This window comes from Vipera ursinii (genome assembly GCF_947247035.1).
Source record: "Vipera ursinii genome assembly, chromosome: 1".
Classification (NCBI taxonomy): Eukaryota; Metazoa; Chordata; class Lepidosauria; order Squamata; family Viperidae; genus Vipera; species Vipera ursinii.
Window position 1 is genome coordinate 157,691,728 of NC_139512.1, and position 26,579 is coordinate 157,718,306.

At 39.1% G+C, this 26,579-nt stretch overlaps 2 protein-coding genes across 3 annotated transcripts in view; one reads left to right on the forward strand and one right to left on the reverse strand.

Annotated features, from left to right (window-relative positions):
- DYNC1I2 (dynein cytoplasmic 1 intermediate chain 2) overlaps positions 1–2,045 on the forward strand; it is a 50,173-nt gene extending 48,128 nt beyond the window's left edge. Inside the window, exon 18 of the transcript XR_014490658.1 lies at positions 1,542–2,045. The gene's annotated coding sequence lies outside the window, so the exon portion shown is untranslated. The remainder of the gene's footprint in view (positions 1–1,541) is intronic.
- SLC25A12 (solute carrier family 25 member 12) overlaps positions 1–26,579 on the reverse strand; it is a 57,517-nt gene that overhangs the window by 7,325 nt on the left and 23,613 nt on the right. For both annotated transcript variants that reach the window (XM_083348087.1, XM_083348088.1), the window contains 9 exons: positions 24,749–24,895; positions 23,362–23,500; positions 21,605–21,698; positions 20,594–20,678; positions 15,505–15,589; positions 13,033–13,191; positions 11,608–11,660; positions 11,220–11,300; positions 2,064–2,204 (listed from right to left, as the gene is read on the reverse strand). In XM_083348087.1, the coding sequence (XP_083204213.1) occupies positions 2,064–2,204; positions 11,220–11,300; positions 11,608–11,660; positions 13,033–13,191; positions 15,505–15,589; positions 20,594–20,678; positions 21,605–21,698; positions 23,362–23,500; positions 24,749–24,895 (984 nt within the window). The remainder of the gene's footprint in view (positions 1–2,063; positions 2,205–11,219; positions 11,301–11,607; positions 11,661–13,032; positions 13,192–15,504; positions 15,590–20,593; positions 20,679–21,604; positions 21,699–23,361; positions 23,501–24,748; positions 24,896–26,579) is intronic.

Below are 26,579 nucleotides of genomic sequence, written 5' to 3' on the forward strand. Positions count from 1 at the left end.
TAGAATGCGTTGGGCAAAAATGACTTTGTGACATAACAAGCCAACCCAATGATCTTAAGTCTCCTCCTGCAGAACTAAGAAAGTTCCAAACAACTAAGGTAGAAAAATGGTAAAAAAAACCATCCCCCACCCCAAAAAAGTTTTGTGCTTCGATTGTGTTGAGACAAGGCAAGGAACAGAAATACCTTCTTGGCTAAAATAACTTTTAAGGGTATTCTGAGATGACAGATCTCAAGGATCTTCAGTCATTTGGTGGATGGAAATAGATGAGAGAAGAACAATTCCATTCTAAGACCAATTGGAGGACAATATAGGCCAGATAGAGGCTACTTTTTGCCACATTCATTCATCCCAAACATGGGCCCTGTTTGACACAGGAACATTTGGGATGAAAACTCTGCTTCAGATCTTCCAATTACCACCACCCGCATCCCATCCATGTAGATTGATTGTGCATTATTCTTCTAATGCACTAGAGTCAAATCCAAAACTCAACTGGTGGAGAAAGATCTGCAAAGCAGGAACTATCGATGGCTTGGGCCAATACACACTGCATTTTTTTTCCAATCTATGGCCATATCTGTCCTCTTCAAAATCCATTAAGTCAATTAAGAAAGGGGTAGGCTGAGGGGTCCTTGGTGCTCTCTGAGCTTGGTTGTTTTGTTGCAGATATTTCATTACCTAAACTAGGTAACATCATCAAGTGTAGTGATGATATTATCTAGTTTGGGTAATGCGATATCTGCAAGAAAACAAGCTCAGAGAAAATCAAGGACCCCTCATTTCAATCCTGAGCTACAAATATTCTGCTTTATTGATAGGGGTAGGCTGCACATCTGGGAATCTGTGCAACCCTCATTTCAGATAACGTGCAAGTAAAACAGGAGTTATTCACATTCTTTGCCTTAAAAAATAAAAGCAAATTGCAATGAAATCTTGTTTGAAATTGCCCTTAAGAAAAAAAGAGTCTCTGCATGAATTTTAAGTTGAAAGGGAAGTGGCTGTGCAATGTTCCTGTGCTCTTGTCACAAAGCCATGAACTAATGTGAGATTCTATTTTATATAGAACCAACAAATTCTATTTTATAAGAGACCGTAGCTGCTACTATCTATTGAATTTACATATTAGCCCCTTGCCCTGGTGAAGAGCAAAGGAATACCTCACGTATGTAAGAAAACGAATAGCTTTTGCTCCATTACCTTTTATTTACAATGATGGAAATAAGCAGTCCTGCTTGTCTAGCATCTTCCAGAAGAGCAGGGCATCTTGGGTCTGGCTATATTTTTTTTCTTTTTTAATAAAATTCATTCTAGACAAATCCTGCCACTTAAAACTCCTAAAAGATTGGAATCTTGCTAAATTCTGCTACCCTTTTCCTGTCGTCAAATTAAAACAAAGAGAGTAGCCCGCTGCGAATGCAACAATAGAGACAGCACAGCTACAACTGAAACGTTCAAATAATTTGGGGCTGCACAACAAATATAAAAGAAAAGCAAAAAGAGTCTTTCTTTCTTTCTTCCCTCCCTTCTTCCCCACCCAGAAATGGAAAGCAGCAAAGCAGTGCCAAGATCCAGCAGTCTGCAGTATTTTACCCCTGTAGCTTTGGGTGAAAGTGCACACGGAATAAAGCAGAGACGACGTTCCCCAACGGCTTTGGCCACCAATATTCAAGTAGTCCTCAACTTACAACCACAATCAAGCCCAGAATTATGGTCCTACGACATTGTGATCATTAAGTGAACTGGCCACGTAAACTCAATTCTCCCTGTTGTGGTTGTAAGGTGGCTGTTATTTGGAGCATATGGTGCCTCATGGGCAGGCTGAGGCTGAAAAGTCGTAAATTGAGGACTACCTGTACAGGTGGATTTTTTTTCCTCTCATTTTTTGGCAATGGACCCCTGTGCCCAAAGACAATTATTTTCAAACGTGAAAAGATTCCCCTATACCCCATCACACATGAAGGTTTCTTTCCGGTGGGAGGGAAGAGAATTGTCTGTTTCTTTCAACAGGCTCTCTGGCCTACGATAAGAGAGTGAAGAAGCAAAACCAATAAAGAATATACCTTATACAAGCCAAAAAGGCCCAAGTCCTTCAGAACGGTGAGGGCGCTAACTCTGGGTCCAGTGGTTATTTCTCCTGCTACCTGCAAGCGAATCTTGACGATCTCTAGTGGGTTCGTGAAGATGACTTGTGAACCTCCTGCCTGCAAAACAGTAAGAAAGGCAGTTCAGCTCAGTTCAGCTTCTTCCCAAGGTCAGCTACTGCCCACCAAGCAGCCAAGCCTGAGCTTTTAGATGCAACGGACTCTGTCAAATACACTAGGACAGTGATGGCGAACCTTTTAGAGACCAAGTGCCCAAACTGCAACCCAAAACCCACTTATGTATCATCATGTGCCGTGTGGGCATGGCCCATTGGGTGGGTGTGGCCACGGTGGTAACAGCAGACTGGGTGGGATTAAAAAGCGCAATCAATCAATTCCAACTTTGCGAGATTTTTTTTTCCCATGAGTTGAAATTGATTGATTGATTGAACCTTTTTTTTTTTGCACACGGCGGCAGAGGCCTAAAGCGAAAAGCTTTTATAAAACCCAGCTGAATGCCTAGGGCTGGGGCGATGGTGCGGGTGCCCACAGAGAAGGCTCAGCATGCCACCTGTGGTTTGTGGTTTGCCACCACGGCACTAGGAGGAAGTGGCTAGGAATATCATGTACCTTGTTAACTTGAATGAGAGCCTATAATTCAGGATCAGGCTAATTTTGCAGGACAAATATGAAAGGGAAAAAAATCCATCTACATCTCAGATCCCTGTGTTTATTTTAAAGAACTGGTTCCATTAACCTGCAGCAGCATTTACGCGATTTAGTTATTCCAGTTGATTTATCCCAAATCAACAATGCAACAAGCTGATAAAATTGCAAAAGCTAAATTGGTCGCCGCATTGTAAATCAAATTAAGAGTAACTAGAACGATATGAATTGCATTAGTGCGAGTTCTTTCAATCTGTAACGGTGTTTCTCCATGTTGTCAATTTTTAGACGTGTGGGCTTTCGTTCTCCAGCCAGCACGTATACATATAATATTGAAGATAAGCCCAAGGCAGGGTGTAAGCAGCGGTGTATCGGCTGGATCACAGGCTTAATAAGGGTAGCAAGCCAAGCCTGCGGGCTCTACATGCAGCAGACCATATTCAGTCCCTGGAGTGGGGAAGAGGAGAAACATTAGATATGTGGTTTACCAGCTATTCCAGTGGGCAGTTTGCTAGATAATGCCAACTTCTCTTTTAGTGCCAGGAAACAAGGATGCAGAAGCAATCACAACTAGTGTTGAGCAAGCACACAATCGCTCAGTGAGATTTGGATATTCCAGTATTCCACCTCTGTGCTAATACCACTCACCACAAAGGAGGATAGCAATAGCAATAGCACTTAGACTTACAGTATATACTGCTTCACAGTGCTTTGCAGCCCTCTCTAAGCGGGTTACACTGTCAGCATACTGGCCCCAACCATCTGGGTCCTCATTTTACTGATGTCAGAAGAATGGAAGGCTGAGTTAAACTTGAGCCGTTCAGGATCGAACTTCTTGGCTTTGGGCAGAGTTAGTTTGCACTACTGCATCCTAACCTTGCACCAGCACTTGCAGAATAGCCCAATGTCAACTTTCTGTCCTTCTGGAGCTGGACACAAAAACCATCTCCAGGACATACCACATTTTTGATACAGTGCTTCAAAGTATTGGATGGGTTATTTGCCATATTTAAAATGCACTCATCTCTCTCGGACATCATCCAAGGTGACATGAGTGGACTTCCTTTGGACTTTTCCAAATCTGCCATGGAGGTTTCCCCAACCCTCTGGAACCCATGGCATGGAAGGAGGTATCACAGCAGCCTTCACTGAAAAACTGATCTACCAGCATTGCCTGTTCTGTAGTTGTCATGACAGATGGAAGATGTGGAGGGTAAAAGGGTAGCTTAACTTTTTCCCCCAGTACCTAACCAATCCACTTGATAGCTAATGATGAGCTGAATCAAGATGACATTTTGTTATTTTAAATAAGTGGCATGGCTCTTAGGTTTGCCTGTGAAGCTTTTTACCATTTTCCCTGGAAATTCACTGTTTAATAGTGAATAATGGGTGCATCTCCATCACCACATCTGTTACAATAAAAAACAGAAATGTCTGTATGTGTGGGGAGGAGGGGCAGATACAGACAGAAACAAACACACTTTACCAATTTTTCTAGTCTGTACATGACACAAATTTAACAGCTGTCAAGGGTTGTTTTTTTTTAATATTTCATTAGCAGAACAGAAGCATTATCCCTCGCAAGATGTTGCTGCATGAGCTATTCCTCCTAAGTTGTGCATTTTAAGCCAAGACGCTCACAAAGCTGCATTTCAAATTTTACAGGAAGGTTTCATATGACAGTTTTGCTTCAGAAGTACAGAAACAGACCAGGATGAGATATGTTTAGGCTCTCCCTTGATAAGATTCACTTCTGGCAAAACAGAACAGATTAAGGGACCTTTCCGCCTATTTTAATAAAGCCTTTTGCTATTTTCTGAAATGTATTCGCCAGCTTAAAACTTGTGGTGCTCTAGTTGGCCACAATTAGTAAGCATTTTTCTGTTCTGATTGAAAACATTTCTCAACTTCTTTACATTGTAGATCGTCTGAGAGGCAAAACAAATGACACTTCTGTAGAACTAGGATCTGTTCAATAAGAATCTTGCACTGATCAGACAGAAATTACTGTAATTCTTTACCTCTGATTATTGTCATTTTATTTATACATATATTCTTGTACATACATATATACATATATGTACATTAACAAACTTTAACAATGACCTGCAGTTTTTAAAACAAGATGCTGAGTTGTGCAAAATTAACGAACTGAAAATTCTTACCTAACAAATACAGCCTTATTTAATTCTGCGAGGCCTGTAAATTCCTGCCTATTCACTTTGTGTTTTATTTTTGGGCTTTTGGCTCTTTTTTGTGTTTTTTTTTTTTTAAAAATATTTTTCCTTCCTAAAAATATTCCGTAATTGTTCTGTCCTCCCCATGTCCCCCTGGTCCAGCAGGAATAAGAGCTGGCCTGTATAAACAGACAGTCATCCGTTTAAACTGTTGCTAGTCTATATTATTCACACTACGGGCACTGGAATAATATGCCATATTGGTCTCAGCATGATAAGACACGGCTCCTGCCAATGCTTGAATTAAAAACTGCCTACGAAGTCCAGAGCCCCTGCTTGAAGTCTGTAATAGAAAGCAAGTATGAAGTAAATAACTTCAGGAGTAAACCACCCCTTTCAAATGGGACCTTCTCTATCCTATGCCTAGCCTCAGCCTCACGATTTTCACATGAAACACAACTCCTAAACTTGACAGACAACTTTTAAGGCTGCACGTGACAAACTCAGTTCTGAATGGAGGTTATTCATACCGCTCGGGCCTACGAACAATCCAGCCTTCCTTAGTTAACCTCCGTGTCGTGAAAAATAAAGTCTCCGTGAGGAACAAATGACAAAGAACTGGAACTGACAGCAAAGGTTATGAGAGGAGATGCCGCCTGAGATCCACCATAGACACTTCTCGACTTGCCAGAGGCTGAAGGAAACGCACCAGTGACCCCGCAACAGGAGACCTCTTGCCCTTTCCAATTCCACCCCCGAGGCACCAGCCACAAGAGACAGCATGGTGGACAGTGGGGGGCCTGTTCCCAGCCGCTCCTCTGCTGCTGCTGCTGCTGCTGTTGCTGCTGTTCAGCACAGAGCATCCCAGGATAAGATATTTTCCCCTGCACAGGAAGGAACCCCTTAATACAGACTTCCTTCCAAGGCTTCTAGGTGCTCGCCAGTCTCTGCCCCGGCAAAGCCAAGGCTTTTATATCCACCGTCTCCCCCAAGCCCTGAAGTCCCTCTCTCTTTTTTAGAGGCTCAAGTAAAAAAAGGGACAAGGAAACACTTCAGGGCAGAGTCAGGTTGTTTGGAATAGGCACAAATCTTTCCAGCTACTTGTCTGCATCTCTTGTGAGGCTTTCCGAAATTCGAAACTCAGCCATTTTTAAAAAAATATTTTTAAAAAATCTTCCCTTGACCACCCCTTCACCCACGGTGCTAAACCAATTTTTTTAAAAAAAACCACATTATGTTTTAGCTTAAGTGAACCCATTGAATATAACCTTATAGTGTTTTAGCTGTGTGGTTTTTTTTACTGCCGATCATCCCATTAGCTGCTATAATATGGTAATTAATGCTTTTATGAGTAAGTAAGTAAACTGCATACTGCACATAGATACATGTAAACATAGGTATATATCCTTGCAGAGCATTTTTAAAATATAAAGTAGGACCTCCTGCCCAACTTTACTTGTCTATTACCAGCTATACATCAAATATGCACACACACACACGTCTATCTATCTATCTGTCTATCTATCTATCTATCTATCTATCTATCTATCTATCTATCTATCTATTTATCTCTTATCTATTTATCTCTTATCTATCTCTCATCTATCCATCCATTATCTCTAGATAGATAGATAGATAGATAGATAGATAGATAGATAGATAGATAGATAGATAGATATAGAGATATATAGATATCATCTATCTATTGTAACTTTTTGATTTCTCACTTCCGCCATTTGAGTGCCAGGAGAGAACATTAAACTGGTAACTGGGAAGATGTTACTTCATGTTTTCCATACAGGATGCCATAATCAGATAAAAGCAATTCCAAGCTCAGCATATCTGCTAAAGGGAGAGAAAACTAAGAAATATCTTAAACGTTTTTGCTGGATTCACAATCCATTTCCAGGTCTGCAAATTATGGCAAATTATGGTGGAAGGAATGGAGAACATGCTTAATACAGGTTTTGCTAAGTGTGAATCATATTGTGGTACAAAATGATATTAACTTAGGAGCCTTGATTATCAGATTTCATTACAAAAAATGAAATTGCTAACATTTGTGACTGAACTCAAGTCACAGCAGGGGGGAAATATCCTAATGAATGCATACCTGAAAACATCTTTAAGCTGTTTTTTTTAATATGAACCCAGTCTTATTTAAATGTGCATATATTTCCATAAAAATTACACCGCTTTTAACTGCGCAGATTTCTTCACACAACCTCAGCAGACCTTTCCTTCCCCCACTACCCTCAGCAATGTGCCCAGTTGTTAGAGGAGAATTACAAAAGGGGAAAGGGTTAGCAGATGTGCTGAGCTTGGAAATACTTTTATCTGCAGCATGTAAAGGATTCCGGCATATAATGGCAGAGACGTTCAATGGGCCTTCCAGAACAGATGGGAGATTCTCTCATAGTAATGAAAGACAGCTTGCTCGTTCTCTTTCCACAAATTTAGGTTTACAAGTGGACAATTAAAAGACAGAACTGCCACTCATAATCAGGAAAAACAAAAAGCAGTGTTACTTCAAGGCTGTCTTCTTGAAATTGCAGCTGACAAAGGTCAACAGGTTTCTCATCCAAAATTTAGATAACAAGCCAAAGCAGTATAAATCCATCCTGCTCAAGTAAAAGTTAATACAGTGGCTACATGAAACCCTCAGTGAGTTACTATCTCTAAGATACTTGGAAGGGACAACACATCCATGTCAGCAATTAGTTTTTTCATTCTGGTGATGAAAGAGGCCACATTTGACAACCACTATCCAGGTATTTAAAGATACAGAGGTTGTACTTAGCAATTGTATAGGATGCAGTCCCACCAACTATTTCAAATAACAAGCAAAGGTTGCACATTTTTGTAATGTACATTTGAAGAAATAAATGCTAGATAAAGTTAAAATGTTAAAATGTTCTGCAACCTGCTGGGAAAATCTTGTCCCACTGGAAAGTTACTGATAAATGACAAAAACCACAATAAACTAAAATACTTGCATTTCCTACATATTTCAGTAGGACTGAATTAAGTATGTATGTTTAAAAGTCTTTCCCATCCAACTTAGAAAATCTTTCACCAATAGTTGTTTGTGTCTGCTCCTCAAGAACTTCCATGTGAGAAAGCATGGCTAAAAAAAAGTTAAAGGCTAAAAACATGGCATCAAAAACTGTGAAAAGAGAAATATTTTTACAGAAAATATTATTATTGCAGAAAAGGATATGTACTACAAATATGTTAATATTAACATAAGAAGGTTCCTAGGGTTTTAATGTTTATTTTGTACTACAGTATTTCTTTTGGTTTAAATCACTTTTTGTTGTTGCTGCTCATTTTGAAATCTGCCATCACAAAACCATTCTCATTTGCACATTAATTGCTATGGTACAAATTACTGCTCAGCCAAAAAAAATAAATAAAATGTTGTAGGTTGTAGAAATGAAAGTCTCACTATCAGCAGTGGCTTATTTGTATACTTTCCCCAACTACTCAGAGAAAGAAATTGCTTTATACAGTATTTTAAATCATGCACATGTGTTTGTCTATATGTGTGTGGTCTACAACCTGCCGATCATTGGGAAACCTGCTTTAATTACATATCTTCAAAAGTTGTAGAATTTTCAGGTCAAGCTATAATCTGATTTGATTCTAATTATTTGTCCAGTTTGTCTTAATTGTAGAACAATCATGGAGTTAATAATGATATATTCAGACAAAAGTCTCCAACCTTTGTGATTCTCTCAACTATCCAGATTTTAGTGGGGTAATGGGAAAGACTCAGAGAACATAAAAGTCAGCACATGTCCCTCATTGACAATAAAACTGTCAATTTCTTCTTGAGAAAATAAACCTTGGAAACCAAACATGTACAGGGACAGATGCTTCGATTAATCTTCTTTCTGCAGTAAAAGCTGTATAAATATAAATATAGCTATTATCCAGACCCCATGTTTATTTATCAATCAAATTTATTTATTAATCAAATTTATGTAGCCGCCCATCTCACAAGAAGTGACTCTGGGCAGTGTACAGTAAGTAAAAAAGAATACATATATACAAACACACATTAAGAATAGAAAAATCAAAGAATATACAGTAATACAATTAAAGAATATTTTATCAGATGCTAAATTAAATTGGTTGAATTTAATACAGTTAGAGAAATGGATAAAAATGGAAGAAAAATTTGAGGTGAAAGATAGACAGTTAACAAAATTTGAAATGATTATAAAAGAAAGTGAGGAAAATGAAGAATATATAGGTAAAGAAAGAATTGGGAAAATATACAGAATATTACTAACTAAACTAGAAGATCAGACAAAAAGGTTTAAAATTAATCTGGGAAACAGATTTAGGAGAAACAAACATAAAGATTGGAAAAATATTTGGAACAGAAGAGTATATTAGAATATGTCAGTTATATGTCATATTAAGGAAAATGGATATAAAGTGATATGGAGATGGTACCCAGTGCTTTTTTGTAAAAAAAAAAAAAAAGGGGGGGGGCGGAACTCATCACATCATACAACCCGCCTTGCCTACCCTACAAGGTTTACCTTTGTAGTTGAAAAAAAAACCTTCAATTTTTAGTGTATCTAAAAGATTAGGAATTTATTCAAGGCAACTCTGGAAAATCTATCGAAAAAAGGTGCCGGAACTCTGTTCCGGTGAGTTCTATGACAAAAAAAGCCCTGGTGGTACCTAACACCACGTAAATTAAATCAAATAGATGTTAAACATACAAATATTTGCTAGAGGTGCAAGAAAGAGATTGCAACATACAAACATATGTGGTGGGATTGTGATAGTGCACAAATGATATGGGACATGGTGTTTAGGGAAATTAGAGAACTTTTGAAGGTAAATTTAGATATGTCACCGAGGATTGCATTACCGCTACTGATGGAAAAACAAGATATAAATGAAGCAAAAAAAGGAATTGATTGTAAATTTGATAATGGCAGCTAGATTAGTGATGGTTAAATATTGGGGACGGAATTGGGTTATTCAAAGAAACGAGTGGTATAATGAAATATGAAATATGGCAATAAATGATAAATTAACAACAGAAATCAAATTTTAAAAAGGGATGATTAAAGTAAATAATTATAATGAAGTATGGGATGATTTTATAAAAACAGTCTTGGTGGAAGGCAAAGGGAATAAACTGCTCAAGAATATATGCTGTTTTGCAGGGGATAAGGGCACAATTGAAACATATTGTATATTGTTAGTTGTTATATGAGAAGAAGTATAGGTAATAAAAATGGTCTCCGGGGTGGGGTAGGGGTGCACTGCAGTATTTGCATTTTTATACTGTATTTTATTTAGACTTACATGTATTATGTTTGTATTATTTTTATTTGAATAAAATAAAAATAAAAATAAAAAAAGAATCGAAAAATCAGCATTAAAGATGGAGATGATTAAGGCTAAATATATGTAGAGAGGGAGGGTGAGTACAGCCACTTCAATAAGGGACCCATCTAAACAAGTCTATGGTTCCTGGAACTCTTGATAGCCTAACCGGGTCTTGAGGGACTTCCAGAACATTAAACGGGATGAAGCCCATCTAAGGTCTGGGGTGGGGTGGGGTGGGGTGAAGAATGTTTCCTAAGACAGGTGCCACAGCAAAGAAGGTCTGCCATCTGGGACCCACCAAAGCTAGGTCCCTGGCAGATGGTATCAGCAGCATGTCCCTCTTTTCTGGATCTAGTGGGCTGGGATGGTATAATCTTGAGAGAGATGTCCCTCAGATGACACAGTCCTGTCCATGAGGGACTTTAAATGTTAAAATCAGCACCTTGTATTGGACCTGGAAACAAACTGGCAACCCACGAGGCTTGCAGGGTAGAGGTATAATATGTACTATCTTAGGAGCACACATAGCTGCTCACTCTGCTGCATTCTGTACCAGTTGAAATGTCTAAATACTCTCCAAGGGCAGCCCTATGTAGAGTGCGTTGCAATATTACTCTACAATAGAAAGCATTTCCAGATGTCCTGCAGGCACTGGCTAGCCAGACTTACTACCTTGTGAAAGCAAGTAGTATTTATTATAGCATATGCACGATGGCTGAAGCAGTATTAACTCTGTAGCATAAAAATGGTCCATGTATGGCTAGAACCTATCCTATTTAAGCATAATTGTAGCATCAATAGGAAATGCTGATTGGTACATTCTCACCTTGAAACTCTAGCAGTTCTTCCCATGGCTTAGTTAATAACTGAATAAAGTTGTCACTGTAATACAGAAAGCAGACAGCGGTATCCTTTCTACAATGTTAGTACTTACACAGCCTCCTGCAAGGATCTCTGCGGGAAGTGCAATGGAACCATCTCTCTCAGTGAATTTATCTCTGACAAAGTCATTGACCTAATAAAAAAAACATACATTTTATACTATTATGCCGCTTCCCATAATTTTCACTTCCCATAGTTTTCACTTACAATTTAATACATTAAGAAGACCTGAAAATCAAAAACAATTCCTTTCAAAGATAATTACAATATTTGGGAAATTTCTGCATGTGTATTGCAGAAGTGGAAGCCCCAATGAATTAAACTTCTGAATAAAAGTTTAATACACACACACACACACACACACACACACACACACACACACATAAATCTTTCTAAAAAGAAAAGGGGAAAGGGGTTTGGTTGATCTTTAACAGACTTACTGTAAGCTTTATGGCTTTTTCTGGAGCAACACCAATCAGCTGTGGAAGTAACCCTGTATAAATAAAAAAAGATTTATCACAATCACTGTACCTAGATGTACATAGATAGCACAAACATTTGGTTTTTTTCAGTACTAATCCATTCACTTCCACATGAAGAACTTCCATGGACAATTATCTTCACAAATATGTTATATAACTTTTTTTAAAAAAAATTTCACTGTACTTACATATTGCAAGTCTATTGTTTGTAGGTGAGCAGTTTGATAATCTATTTTTATGAGCATCAATTCCTGCTGAGATCAACTGCACTGCTGCCAAAGGAGTCCCAAACTGTTTTTGCAATATGTTCTCAGTATACATTATGATCCTCCTCTCAACACAAAAAGACTCCTTGTTAATTTGACCAATTGGCAATCAGTTTTTTGGAGACTTCATTCATTCCCATCAAATCATGACTTTTTTTTTGGCTCGGAAATAAGACAGGAACCATAGTGAGCCCGAAGATGCTTGAATGAAGCAGCATTATAAACACAACCAGACAACGTCCTTTCTTGTAACTAATTCATCAGGTAACAATTGTTGGGGCTTGAATCCTGGGAACCAGAAGCCATTATATACAATCCCTGGCATCCCTTTGCTACCCTGAACAATGAGAGATTGGGGGGGGAGGTTGGGAAAGCTCCAAACCAGCAGAGATCTGCTCACATGAAGTTATTTTGTCCAATTTGGGACTGTAAATTGGAAGAGATAGGAAGCATCTTCCATGAGGAAAACCTACGTATTATGTTTTGGAACTTTGCACGTTTGCTACAGTACCTGCAATGTATTAAAAATCATAAGGTTTTCATGAGTTCATGTCATCATTTGAGAGGACATCTGATGAAATGAGTTGTAGCACACACACACACACACACACACACACACACAAAATGCCTTTTAATGCTTTTTAATAAAATGTGGGACCAGACTACATTTGATTTTTTTGGCCACCGCTGACTAACATTCTACAATGTGTACTTTACAAAAAGAGAACTATTTACAAATAGAGGATACCTGGCCAAAAAAACACAAAAAAGCTATGTTGCTCATGCTCCCACCCACTCATAAATCAGTTTCTACAGCTGTTTCGTGATCAGGATGTATACTAATGTTACGGCAGTTCAGTGATTTGCAATCTTTGCAAAAGGGCCGAGCCCATTAAAATGGGTGGCATCTATTGCTCCATTCCAACTATAGGCTCATCTCCCGACTTCAGAATAAGAACCAATATCTTCTAGACACTGAGCTACCTCCCAGCCCAGTGGGAGCTCTCCTCATTCCAGGAGGCAAGGTCTTCCGAATTTAGAGCATACAAGGTGAGAACCATGATGCCCTTCAAATCCCTGCAGGCAAATTTGAATCACACGCCCATTGCTCCCTTACCTCTGTAAAGGCCGAAAAAGCCTTCATAGCGCAAAACCTTCTTAAAACAATCGAAACTGTTTTTGTACATCAGCTCTCCTACCACCGAGCCAGTGGTGCGCTGGTTCTGCATGCGAGTCTTTACCAAGTCAATAGGATACACAGCAGTAGCTCCTACAGCTGAGAAGAACAACCCAAAAAAGGACATCGGCTTAATACTTTGATTTCTCATCGTGCGCGCCCACAAAAATAGGTCACCGCTGATATTCACCTATGACCTTAGGTGACTGTAACTATGCCAGTCTTTCTCCACCTAGTGTCCAGCTCTTTCAAACTACAAATCCCAACACTCCAAAGATCTCTGGAGAACATCAGGTTATAGGAAATTCTTCTGAGCCAAGAAGAAAATTCAAGCGGGAAAAAACAGGGAATGTTTAGGAGAGCAGAAAGTGAACTGGCTGTTTCTGAAATACGTTTCTGAATCCTAAACATTTTAGATTCAGGTAAATATTCACATTTTCTACTTCACGTTGCTGCTGAGATTTGACATTAAAATGAGGTTCAGGTGCCATATCTCAGACCAAATTAAGCGTTGTTCTTTAAACCTATGACATGGCAGAGAAAAGAATTTGCTTCTATTTTCTAATTTTGTATTGGAGACATTTCTGTTTTGGAGAAAAATTCTCAGGTCAGATGGAAGTCATTTGATATTAATATTATAGGGATTCCTTTTCTCTTCCTTCTTTTTATTTCTGTTTTTCCCCTTAGTTTTTTTTTAAAATCACCATAATGCATATATTAATTCATTGCACTAGCCTTAATGTGTTTTGGTTGTTTGCTCTTACTAATACAAATATAAAAGGAAAAAGTGGGAGGGAAGAGCAGATGGAAACTCTGGCTTTACTTCCTGAAGAAGGACAAGTATTTGACCCCATTTCTTACTTTCTAAAAAAATTAGAGACCCAGTTCGGCATAGTGGCTAAGATATCAGCCTAGAAACCAGGAGGCTGTGAGTTCTATTCCCGCCCTAGTCACAAAGCCAACTGGAATATCTGGGGCCCGTCACTTTCTCTCAATGAGGCAATGGCAAACCACTTCTGGGGGGAAAAAAAAACCCTTGCCAAGAAAACTACAGGGACTTGTCCAGGCACTCTCTGAGAATCAGATGTGATTGAACAGAAGGAAAAGTTTAAGTGGTACATTTGTACACCTTTGAACCAGTATCACGAATCTGGAACGTCTTGTCACTGGAGGCGAGATCCACAATCACCCTTTGGACCTTCAGAAGAGGCCTTAAAGCCTGGCTTCCAGGTTGGCTTGGGGCCCCACTGGGGAATGGTTTTTGCTGGAGGAGATTGGTGGAGTGATAGATATAAAAAGCCCATGCCTGTACTCTTCATGCTTTTGGTCTTTTAGTCTTCATTTAATTGTTGCTAATTTTAATGCTTTTACATTTGTAAGTCTGAAAGCTCTATAAGTCACTCGGTGTTGTGATTCAGGGTCAGCCTGTGGGTTCGGCAGTTGGGTCGGACGATTCAGAGGAGGAGGAGGGGGGTGTTGGAGAGCCTGCAGAGGACAGCCCTGAGGCTTCGCAGAGCCCTCAGCCAGGCTCCTCCCATCTGGTTACTACGCAGACCCAGCTGTGTGAGCCTGACAGCGTGGATGAAGATGACCCACAGCTGGCCCTGTTCAAGGACGCCCGATGCAGGGGGCAGTCAATCAGGAGTAAACAGAGGAAGGCAATGGGGCACCTCGGAAGGAGGCAGAGAGAAGCCACGCCTTGAACTGTTTAAAAGGGGAATGTGTGGGAGGGCTGGTTTGCTGAAGGCAACCGTTTGAATAGCTCCTGTTTCATGGTTCGTGTTTTTGTTTTGCTCTGTTTGCTCTGTTTTGTGTCAATAAATTTGGCAGGCTTAGTTCCAGCCTCTTGCCTTTTTGTAAAGGGGTTGTCCCTGCCTTTTCTGCAGGTTCTACCAAAATTTAATTCAAAAATGAGTCTGAAACTGCATCTGAGAAGATTCCTTATGTCATTCCGCAAGTTTTGCTTCCAAAACAGTCAGGAGCCAGATCTACTAAAGCAACAGTCTTGATACATTAAAAAAGAAAGAAAGGAAATGAAAGAAAGAACAATTTAGACTTCTGTTTAGAGCAATAGTGGCACAGTGGTTAGAATGCGGTATTGCAGGCAAACTCTGCATTGCACATCCTGGAGTTCAATCTTCACCGGCTCAAGGATGATTTAGCTTTCCATCCTTCCAAGGTTGCTTAAAATGAGGACCCAGATTGTTGAGGGCAATATGCTGACTCTGTAAACCGCTTAGAGAGGGCTGTAAAGCACTGTGAAGCGGTATATAAGTCTAAGTGCTATTGCTATTTATACTTTTACCAACCTGGGGGAACAACCAACTCTGTCTCAACAGATCTACAACTACACTAGCCAGATATTATTACAACAGTCCTGTCTTGAAAAATTCACAGTCACATGTTACTTACCTCCAGCAACTGAGCCCAAACTGAATCTGTAAGCTGACTCAGCTACCTGGAGCCAGATAGGCCTGCCCAGATTACCGTAAGATTGCTGTGTGTGAAGAAGAAAATGGGACAGAAACAGAGAGAGCAAAGAAGGAAGGAGTGGGGGAAAAGAGAAGGCAAAGGTAAATAAGAGTCATATATGAAATTGGTCAAAAACTAATTCATGGCTAAAGCCTGAGCAATGGTAAATACATTTTTTTTAAATCCACTGAAATAATTGTCTTTCTTTTAAGATACAGCATTCACCCACAGCTTTATTTTTTCATGGCAAAAGTAGTATCATTCAGAGATATAATCCTGGTTGGGATTAAGAAACAGGCACATAGTTAAAATACTGCTTGTTCTAAAATTTACTCTACTCCAGCTGCTATTTTGTAAAAGAAAAATGAAATACATGTTATAGACCAGCCATGTCAAACTCGCGATGTCATCTGACGTTGTGCAAAGTATCGGGACTGTTTTGCCATTGGTGGCAATGGGGTGGGCGCGGCTTCCACATGATGCGTCCGGCCCGCGGGCTGGCAGTTTGACTCCCCTGTTATAGACGATAGTCTGATCAACATTAAATCAAATTTGCTTCAAAAGAAGGACTTTTTAAATATAGGCTCTGATGAAAACAACAAATAAAGATCCTTCCAAACAGGTTTGTTCCCCCTTCCTATGATAGTCTTAGTCATCTACTTTGTGGGGGGGGGGAAGTATCAACAGCTTAATAGTTGACAACAGTCAAGGAATGTGTGAACATAAAAGTTCTGGATACCTCGCATCCTTTTACATTCAAGCTGAGTTAAACCCTTGGTATTCCTAAGGAAAGAATTCAAGTTCTCACATGATACTATCAGTAGCAAAGTCTTCATCTCAAGACCTCCCATATGGTACGATACTTGTGTAGAATCCCTACACCCAGCAGCCACTCCACAAGGAAAGTAGACCATTTGCCTCACTGGAGGGACCACTCTTTCAAGCAGCAAGACTCTAAGCAATCATCTGGATTCAAAGCAAATGTGATGCCTGTTAGGAACAATGTATACTTGCGCTAATATGCCAGAAAAGAAGAACTGTAATCTATACGCTACTTAAGTTACAATGAACATACGAAGAACACTGAGAAATGAAGAATCAACATAAAGAAGTGGGTTAAGAGGCTAGATTTGGAGCAGTGAGATCTAAGTTCAAATCCATCCTCAGCCATGGAAACTTCCTGTTCTAAAGGTCTAAAGTCACCCTTCCTTAGCCCAATCACTCTCACAGGTAGCGGTCCTGGGAATGAAGTTGAGGGCCATCATGTAGAGCAGCGTTTCTCAACCTGGGTTTCTTTTAAGATAGGTGGACTTCATGCTGGCTGGGGAATTCTGAGAGTTCAAGGCTACCTATTTTAAAGTCACCAAGCTTGAGAAGCACTGGTCTGGAGAAAAGGCATGCAACAACAGAGAACGGGGAAAAAATATGCAATACACTTTTCCTACCCAAACCTTGGCTTACTTCAATAGCTCTTTGGGTCTGTTCAAAATAAATCCAAAGTATTTAGAATTAGTGGCTGGGAACCAACAATCTTTACAACAGTGGAAAGGAAGAGGAAACCCTAAATGTAAGATTATGTTTTTCTGATTTCCCCTTTCAGCCGCAGCTTTCTCCACTTCATCCTTGTTCTCAGTGCAGCCTCTATTCCTAAGGCTACTACTCAGGCAATAAGAAGTTGTAACAACGCAGATACTCTTTTTTTCTTCTGATGGAAAAATAACTTACAACCTATTTATGAAGATGCTTCCTACATCCCATGGATTGCCTGCATTCAGATAGAAGATGCAAATTAGTAAAATTAATGCTATGGCTTTCAGAGCATGAATATTCATAAATAGGAAAATGACTGTCACAAGCATCTCTCCACAAAGCACATGGATATTAAGCAGCAAGACAAAGGCACTTTTCTAGTGATCATATCAGCAGCCAATGTGATAAAATGACCAGCTCCTATTCTTTTTTTGGGGTGTAAAATAGGCAAAGAGTAAGTTCATGAAAAGTGGAGAATTCGTCATGGATAGGCAGATTGAGACTGCACCCTGCTCCCTATTTTTTTTGTCCAAAAGCCATTCCACAGAGTGCAGACGGTGTGCCACAGAACAGAGGTCCCCCGTACATCCTGCTCCCCCTTGCATTGCACCCTGAGCCTATCCAAGAAGCAGCCAGGAATGCTATGACACTGACATAAAGCCCACACTTGGGTCTTTCCTGAAAAAGGCAGAGCTTGGTTGTTTTCTTGGAGATGTTTCATTAACCAACTAGGTAACATCATCAGTGCTAATCACAAACAACGAATAATACAAACAATCTCCTTTATTGGTGGTACAGCAGAAATATGCTGGGGTTCATTCCATCTCCACTCGCGATTGCAGTTTCTAGCAACCAGAGGCCACACTGGGCAACTCTGAATGATGTCTCTGCTGCCTACTGCAATTCAGTCATAATTAGACTTAGGGAGCTCTGCCTCCATGGGTTAGCATGACGATAAATGCTCTGTCCATCCCTTGCTTTTGGGTGACTGTGCTGTTCAAATCCAATGCAACTCCTTCTAGCAAGAACAAGCGAAGAAGGGGAGGGACATCTAACTTTCCTTATCTGCTTTTTTCAGCAAGAATACATTTAAGGTCAAATCCAATAGCAACGTAGCAGAGAACTCAGAAAGGGTGCTTTGCAACCACATGTCTCTCAGAGAAGAAGACCTCAAAATAAGGACAGTACATGGCTAAGCCATGAACTGAAGCCATGTTGTCCAGAGGTAGGTCACTCCACAAAGCAGAATTAATTCCCTCTTCACTAAATGTTTGGTCCAAACTTAGCATTTGTATCAAATGAATTCTATAAAAATTAATGAAAATGGACCACTTCTTTGTCTTCTTTTTCTTGTTCTTAAATGTGTCGATTTTGCATAAATGGCAAAAGACTGCATTTTACCGTCTCATTCATCGGAAGTATTAATTGTAATCTCTACATTCTCACATTAGGTATTCTTCTTACAGACAACATAGATGATGTTAGTCCTTTTCTGACTATCAATTGGCTGTTTCCAGAGTGACCTGTTAATGGGGAAAGCACGTAGTTCAATATAATAATTTCACAGAGTACCCAGACATATTGCCTGCCTTTAGTTATCAACCAGTATTATTTCCCTCAATGTCCTTTGTGGCTGGTAGAGATAATTTGTTTAGGCAGAAGGACTCAAAGCAGAAAAATAAACCTCAAAAAGTATAGATATTCAATGCTAGTGTAAAACTGGATGGGTGGAGGTGAGGGGGAAGCTTAAATGTGAATAGTCATATTGATCAGCTCCCCCATATGTTTGCACTCCTCTGAACCTGTCAGTTGTGAATAGGATTTACAGTGATATATGCACCTTTCTATGGTGCAACGCTGGGATTTTCAGCATTTTGAAACGATATAAATTTGCTCTTCATCTCTTCCCTGTATCTTTCCCTCTTTCATATTTAAAACAAAAATATTTTCCCAATATTACAAGTATGAACCTATCTACTAATAAAAACTGCTTCTTAGCAATATACCTTTACACTGTGATGGGATGGAGGAAAAGTAATACAGTAGTGGTTTATTAAGACAATGACCTTATGCAGTTGCTGTAAAGGTTTTAGTGGAAATTGCACATTATTTCATTATCAGGAATCACAATATGTATCACTTTTATAGGAGGATTTGGCAAGCTGAATTTCCAGATTTCCATTTAATATTGCTTTTAAAAGTGCACATGCAAGTATCAAAAATGAATGTGCAACTTCATAACATGCACAGTGCTTAGAGAAATTAAAAGAGGTGAATAAAACAAACATAATCAAAATAAATCCCAAAACGATCTGTCCATTAGTAGCATTTACATTAAATCATCCTGAGTCAGAGCCAAGCAATGTTGAATCTTTTACTGAATTCAGTAAAATAATACAGAGACCCAATTTTTATATAATTTTTCATCTCAAAAGGACAAGTAGAACACAGAACATACATTTCTATTCATTTTAATACAACCAATTTAAGCAGTATTTTCCCACAATCAAGTTTAAATAATAAACATGTAGTATTGCTATGGCAACAAGTTTTTTTTAAAAAAAGCCAGCAAGCAACCTAAGTAAAATTCAGTAAGACAGTCTGACTAAATTGTCCTGGTCAATCTCTATGATAATTAGTCTAACAAATCTTTCATATGTTGATTGTTAAAGTATAATAATTGAGTGGCATTATTGGCCAACAAAAGAAATATACTGAAATATTAGAGGCAAGTTAATTCTGAAAATGAGTTTTAACACAAATAGATAATGCAGTCATTTACAGAGAAATTGGCATAACACAGTGTCATAAAAATAATGCCACTAGCCTGTGTTTTCTTCCAGAACAAATCATACTCTGGCAGTTTGATTATATACTGTGAGCACTGAGATTTATTCTTTTTAAATGATCATCTCAGAGGTATTTCTTTTATTAGGAAATATTGGTTTTAAGAAATATAAAAACACAAGGGTTTGCATGCACAGTTGTCAGAGGTCAGGCAGAAACACAACTGCTTATTTTTATGATAAAGAGCAACTTCCTTGAAAATTTGGGTTTGGGACCTAGAGGCACTTTCATCCCCAGAGAGTTGTCTACACATCCCCCGGTAGGCAGCTACCACACCTCCCAGTTCTTTAAAAAAAAATTAAGACTGGTAGAAGAATTGTTTAGAGAACTCCTTTAAAAGAATGGATCAGAGGCATCAGTTTTGCTTACACCATCCACCACTTCAGTCAACCCCTTTTATTATTATTATCATCATCATCATCATCATCATCACTACTATGAAAAGCATTTCAGTAGTTCAGTTGAGGCATTTTTGGGGGGGGGGAAACACCAGAGACTTGTGAATCAGTGAAATGTGCAACTTTTCAACGAACTTCAATATAAATGTCACATAAGTCTTTAAATGAGAAGGTGTTTAACTTAATCTCAGGAGTCTTAACTTCCAACCATTGATTGGAATCGAAAGACTTAGCTTTGCTCTGAGATCGCCTACCTGTCTCTGCAGTTCTGCCAGATTGTAAGGTAGGGCTCCTTCAGCCAAGGGTGCAATTCTCTCAATATCTGCCAGTGTCAATCGTCTACATACAAGTGCATGGAAAAGAGATCACTGTTAAAGAGAATTGTAAATAAAAACTACAATATATTCATTCCAGCACTCAGAAAACCATTACTTCAGTGATATATACAGGTTTTCCTTCTATCTATCTGTCTTTCCTGTATAGAGAGCCTCTTATATGACAGCAATATTAAGACATGCATTTATTGCCTGTAATTCATAACTAAAAAAAAATATAATTCCAATCTGACTAAAGTTCTCTCTCAATGACTAATCTGCCATGGCTATATACCAAAACATGGAAGCCTATGCTGAAGTATTCCCTACTTGGCGAAAGGTATAAATATTCTATATTAAACTTGTGCCTGCTCTCAGACATACCTGTAGAAACCCTCAAAATCTCTCAAAATTCAACCACCTCCCACAAAGTCTTACAAGATGGTGCAAAATCCAGTTCCTCTGTTCTGTGATATCAAGGATAATACAGATGATGTTGATTATGCCGTAAAGCTATCTCTCAACCTGATTCCTATATTTCTTCCATAATTCCCCACCAGTATGGTCTTTGGCCAATTGTGTAGCATAAAACATCTGAAGTGTATAAAGTTAGGGAAAAGTGCTGTGAAGAATACAGTGGGACATCAGATCTCTGATTTTCAATATTAGACAATCAAACAGCTGGTTTACAAAAGAAACAAATTTGCCAGCAAAAAAGAGTTTTGAGGATAGTAAAGCTTCAATTTTTCATGCATGTAATGTAAATGAATCAGAACACAGACTGAATTGCTCCCCTTTAACATGGGGGAAGGAAGTAGGAAACTAGGTATGTTCTTGGGCATTCTTGTTCTCTTGCCAAATTACTTGTACTCTGGCTGACATCCAACTTCTCAACATTTCATCATTCTGTACCACCATTCTACTTTCTTTTTTAAAAAAGTTCAAGATTACCCAGTAGCATTATACAAGTCAGCCAGCTGGTAGAGAATATCAATTTCCAAAGGTGTCACTTGTCCAAATTTGATGGCAGACTGAGAGAATTCCTCTGTTTTCAAAATATTTTCAAAAAGAGAGAGAAAGAATCAATTATTCATAATTCATTATTTTTAATGCACAATCTGGCCTTTATCACTTAGAAATTCTTGGAATTGTCCTTCAAGCACATCTAGAGGCTATCAGATTGGGAAAGCTTGATCTTTACCATTTGGTATACAAATTTATACATCAAATACAAACTTCACAAAATGAGTCAACCAAATAAGTATTGAATCCTTTCCAAAAGGGGAGTCTTGAAACTCTGAACAGAACTGACTCAGCGGTTTACAATATTCAGAAGCAGAAAACTAGCGCTGCCAAAGAGACAGGATCTTGACCCACTCAGAGAAAAGAAAAGAATATAATGTAATCCCATTCAGGTATACTATACTAAGTGCCACGGGGCAAAAATACGAAGCACAAGTTTAAACAGAAGTCTCACAGAATATCGGAAACAGTCAAATTCATTTAGGTTTTACATCCCTTCATTCTAAAAATGCAAATGTGGAACTTTCTATCTAGTAGCATGCAGTATTATTCAACATTTGGCTTTATTTGGCTTGTATGAAAGTCAATTGAGATTGTCCTTCAAGGACAAAGGAAGGAAACTTCTGAGGTGTCAAAAGTTGTAGCAGCCAGACATTATCCTACAACAAGCAAGCTTCTAAAGGAGCGTGCCTAGGATTTGACCAACATTATGACATCACCGAAAGGAGACAGTCATTTTCAGCCTGGTATTTGGTAGGGTTAAGGGTGAGTTAAATAGTACCCATAACCCTCCCAAGTCTTGCAAAAACAAAACAAAAACAAAAAATAGACTGTTGTGAAAATTCTAAAGATGCTTAGGAGCCTAACTGAGGAACAAAAGATCTGTATCATCTCTCAAACTTGTAACCCCAGAGTGCTTCCCAAAGTTCCAGTCAACTTAAAATATTTAAAGATGGAACTTTATTCTGCCAGACACACTAACTGTTTGGGGTGCAGCCCCCAAATCAAGTGCAGTCCCTGTACAACCTTGATTTGGCTCTTTTGACACCTCAGATAGAGGTCTTTCTGCATTAACAGAAACTTGATTATCTTAATCCCATCCCCATCTTTCTCCAATAACATAAAAAGGCCAAAAATCTGAGAATGCCCACTCCAGTAAAACTCTGCAGGAAACATAGAGTTTGGTTGGGGGACTATTTACTGACCATCCCTGCCCTCAGGGGTTTGGAGTCAAAGATAGGATGCTCCAGCCTTGTTTCCTATATTGCCGTGGTGGCGAACCTATGGCACACGTGCCACAGGTGGCACACAGAGCCCTCTCTGTGGGCACGCGCACCGTCGCCCCAGTCCTAGGCCTTCAGCTGGGTTTTTGCTTTAGGCCTTCGCTGCCGTATGCAAAAAAAAAATTCAATCAATCAATTTCAACTTCTCGCGGGGAAAAAAAAAGATCTTGCAAAGTTGGAATTGATTGAACTTTTTAGTCCCACCCAGTCTGCCGTTACCATCGTAGCCACGCCCACACAATGGGCCACACCCACAATGGGCCATGCCCCACCCGGCACCCAATGATACATAAGTGGGTTTTGGGTTGCAGTTTGGGCACTTGGTCTCTAAAAGGTTCGCCATCACTGCTATATAGCATTAAGTATCAGTAATCTAAAAAATAATGAAAATGACTCCTTTACCTTTTGTAACTTCTACATCTTTTCTAGTGCCTGCTAGGAGACTGTATATCTTTCGAACAAGTTCCATGTTGTTCAGCAGAGCATTAAAAGCATTAAAATAGGAAAAGCTGACTTGATGTGAGACAGATCCACCTGCAGCCTTGAAGAAAGGAAAACACAGTAAGTCACAAGGAGAAAATAGTCTTGACTTTTAGGATTCCTCCCTACATGTCAATTCCCAAATAAGCAGAGAATGAAAAGACTAGAAATACTGTGACAAAAGCAAATTTCATAGATTTATATATTTATTAACAGACCTAGAAAGTGCTAAGATATACAAGGAGTTCCAATTAAAGGAATTTCTGCCACTGAAAACTGGGCAAATGAAAGCCCTCACCCCCAAATTCTTGGATAATTAAAAATTGGAATAGATATCTAAACCAACTCTCAGAGGATGCAGAATACATCTGCATATTATTGTGCTCCAAGAATATCTCTGTATTACATATGTAGAATAGTGGGGAAAAAGTTCTTTAATCCTTAGCTATAGGAGAAGGGCAGGCAGAGCTGGTGGGCTGAGTTAAACCGATCATCAGTTTAGAATCCTTGCATTGCCACAAGAGACCCAAGTCCAGACCCCCTTGAATTCCTTTGGCCCTTTTCTAGCACCAATTTACTGCTGACTTTTAATTGGCTAGATTCTTATGTACAGGCACTAACAATAAATGTTTCTGAGCTACAATTCAATTTATGGCTCCGATCCTTTGAGCCTGACACCAACATTTAGACCACTTTGGAGAATGTGTGGAACTTTTGTATTCCCAGAAAAGTCCAACACCCATCATTCCACTCAATCAGCTTGGTAAATGGGAGTGGTTCTTCAAAAATATCTAGAAAGTCATTGAACTTCCTTTCCAGTTTAAATGTGCGAGTCTTCAGCTCAGTGGTCTGATGTTAACTGATGACGTTTTAACATAACAGTTGTCATAGCAGCCATACAAACATATGTTAAGAAATATAAAGAGGAGGATTTGGATGAATGATTGATCCCAAGTCTGAAAAATTTTAAATGAAACAATTTTAGTAGTGAAATTATATACAAGCTTTCAAGTTTCCTAGGGGTATTAACACTTCAAAAACAATGGAAGACTCCAAAATGCTAGCTTTATTTTAATTGTACCAAATTCTAACTGAAAGAATTGATTCATCTACCACCAAGTACTAGAAGAATTACCATTCTCCTATTTTCTGGTTCTGCAAATGTGTGTCAGCATTGTTAAGATGGCCTCATTAAAACAAACCTAGTAGGGCTAAAACAATGTTGCAGCAGTGACAGATTCCTCTCTATTTCCAGAGACAAAGATTACAATCTGAGCAACAGCTGATCCAGAGATTGACGGCTACTTACTGAGACTAGATTTTCTTCCACAAAAGGAGTAAGCATGTGTGGACGGATAGTAACCATGATCTCGCTGAAATCCAGGCCGGTGATCAAGCCAGATTTGTTTTTGTCTTTCAGCGCAAACGCTTGCCTTGCGTGTTCTGACTGCAGCTCCTAAAATCATATTATAAGGGATAACGTTTGGTAAATCTTACTCTGAAAACCTATGTGAATAATGCATAGAATCCCCACTGAATCCATCTTTCCTTTGACAACTGCATCCTAGCATTCTTCAAAAAAAATACCACTAAAGCTAACGGAAGAAAGCTACACGTATGGAGTTCATCATTTGTTGTCATGTTGTAAGGATAAAGGTAAAGGTAAAAGTTCCCCCGCACATGCGTGCTAGTCGTTTCCAACTCTAGGGGCCGGTTTCAAAGCCGAAGAGCCAGCGCTTGTCCGAGGACGTCTCCGTGGTCATGTGGCCGGCATGACGAGACGCCAAAGGCGCACGGAAGGATAGCAAGACTATTAACAACCTTGAATAACTCAAATCTGCAATGAGATTGGCAAGGCTTCCTCAGCCTCTTCATATTTTCTAATCTACGTTTCTAATCTACATGTGGGTGAGACTGGCTTTGAATCATTCCTAGTAAAGCCTCAGAAACTAATGGAGCAAATTTCTACATTTTTCTAGAAATATAGTTTCAAGTTCCTTAAAACAGTTTTTCTAAAAGATATTGATTGACCGCTGAAGATGTTGTACAATAATAAGCAATCCTTTGCAAGGTGACCTGATTTATAAATTTTGCAGAATTCATTTTTTTTCTGGGCATAGTTTGTCCAGATATGAATTCTTTATACATTTCGTATACAAAATGTCAAATGCTTCAAACAAAGCAAACCATTAAAGATATACCTAAGTAGCCAAAAGACTGATTATGCAAAATCACTTACTGTAATGTTTTTCTTCTCCTCCTATCACCCTGATGAGTGCTCTAAAACTCTTAAACATGCACATGACAAATTAAGCATGTTAAACTCAATGCTCATAAAAAAAGACATCAGATCAGTACGCAACCACAACAGTGAGTTTCCCATATGGATCATGATGTGGAAATAATTGTAAAGTGTTTTGGATTAAGGTACCATAAAAACATTTGGTCCCTGCCAGAACACAACTAAATTCACCAGCAGAACAGTTTGCATCTACACATCACCACCTGTATTTCCAGACACCTCTACTAAAAATTGCTACAATGGTGGAGACTTCTGGTTTTGTGCCATAGCGCACGGCCACGGGATTTGCAGAGCTCCACTCTCCACGGCTAGTTTTGCCCTGCCAGGGGACCCTAAATGGGTCAAAAGTCGCCCCGGAGAGGCAATGAAGAAAGAGGGGCGCTCTGGCAATCACAGAATGATGGCAGTCAATCCATTCAATCTGGGGGAAGCCCTCTAACCTGACAGGAGAAAGGCTAGCTGCACACCAGTGTCATTCTAGCCCAAGCTACTTGTAGCCAAAGTCCAAGAGCACAATCTATTCTAGAACAGCGGTGAACAGCGAGTTTGGAATTGGTGAGAGTATTGATCTTCTCTCTGTTTTGTAACTGAAAAAAATCCCCAAAGTAAGAAATCCTCCAAAAGTGAAGGGATTACACCCCCACTCCTCCATAGATGGAAGCAGTGAATTAAGTTTTAAGGGGGAAAGAAATATATTGAAATGAAATTTATAATATTACAGTCTGGATAAATCTAGAAACTAAAAAAAATTGTTAAGATTTTATGCCCTAAAGGGTCCTGATGAAATTATATATATAATAATATTTTTTGTTTGAAAAAGCTGGAAAATTAACAACTA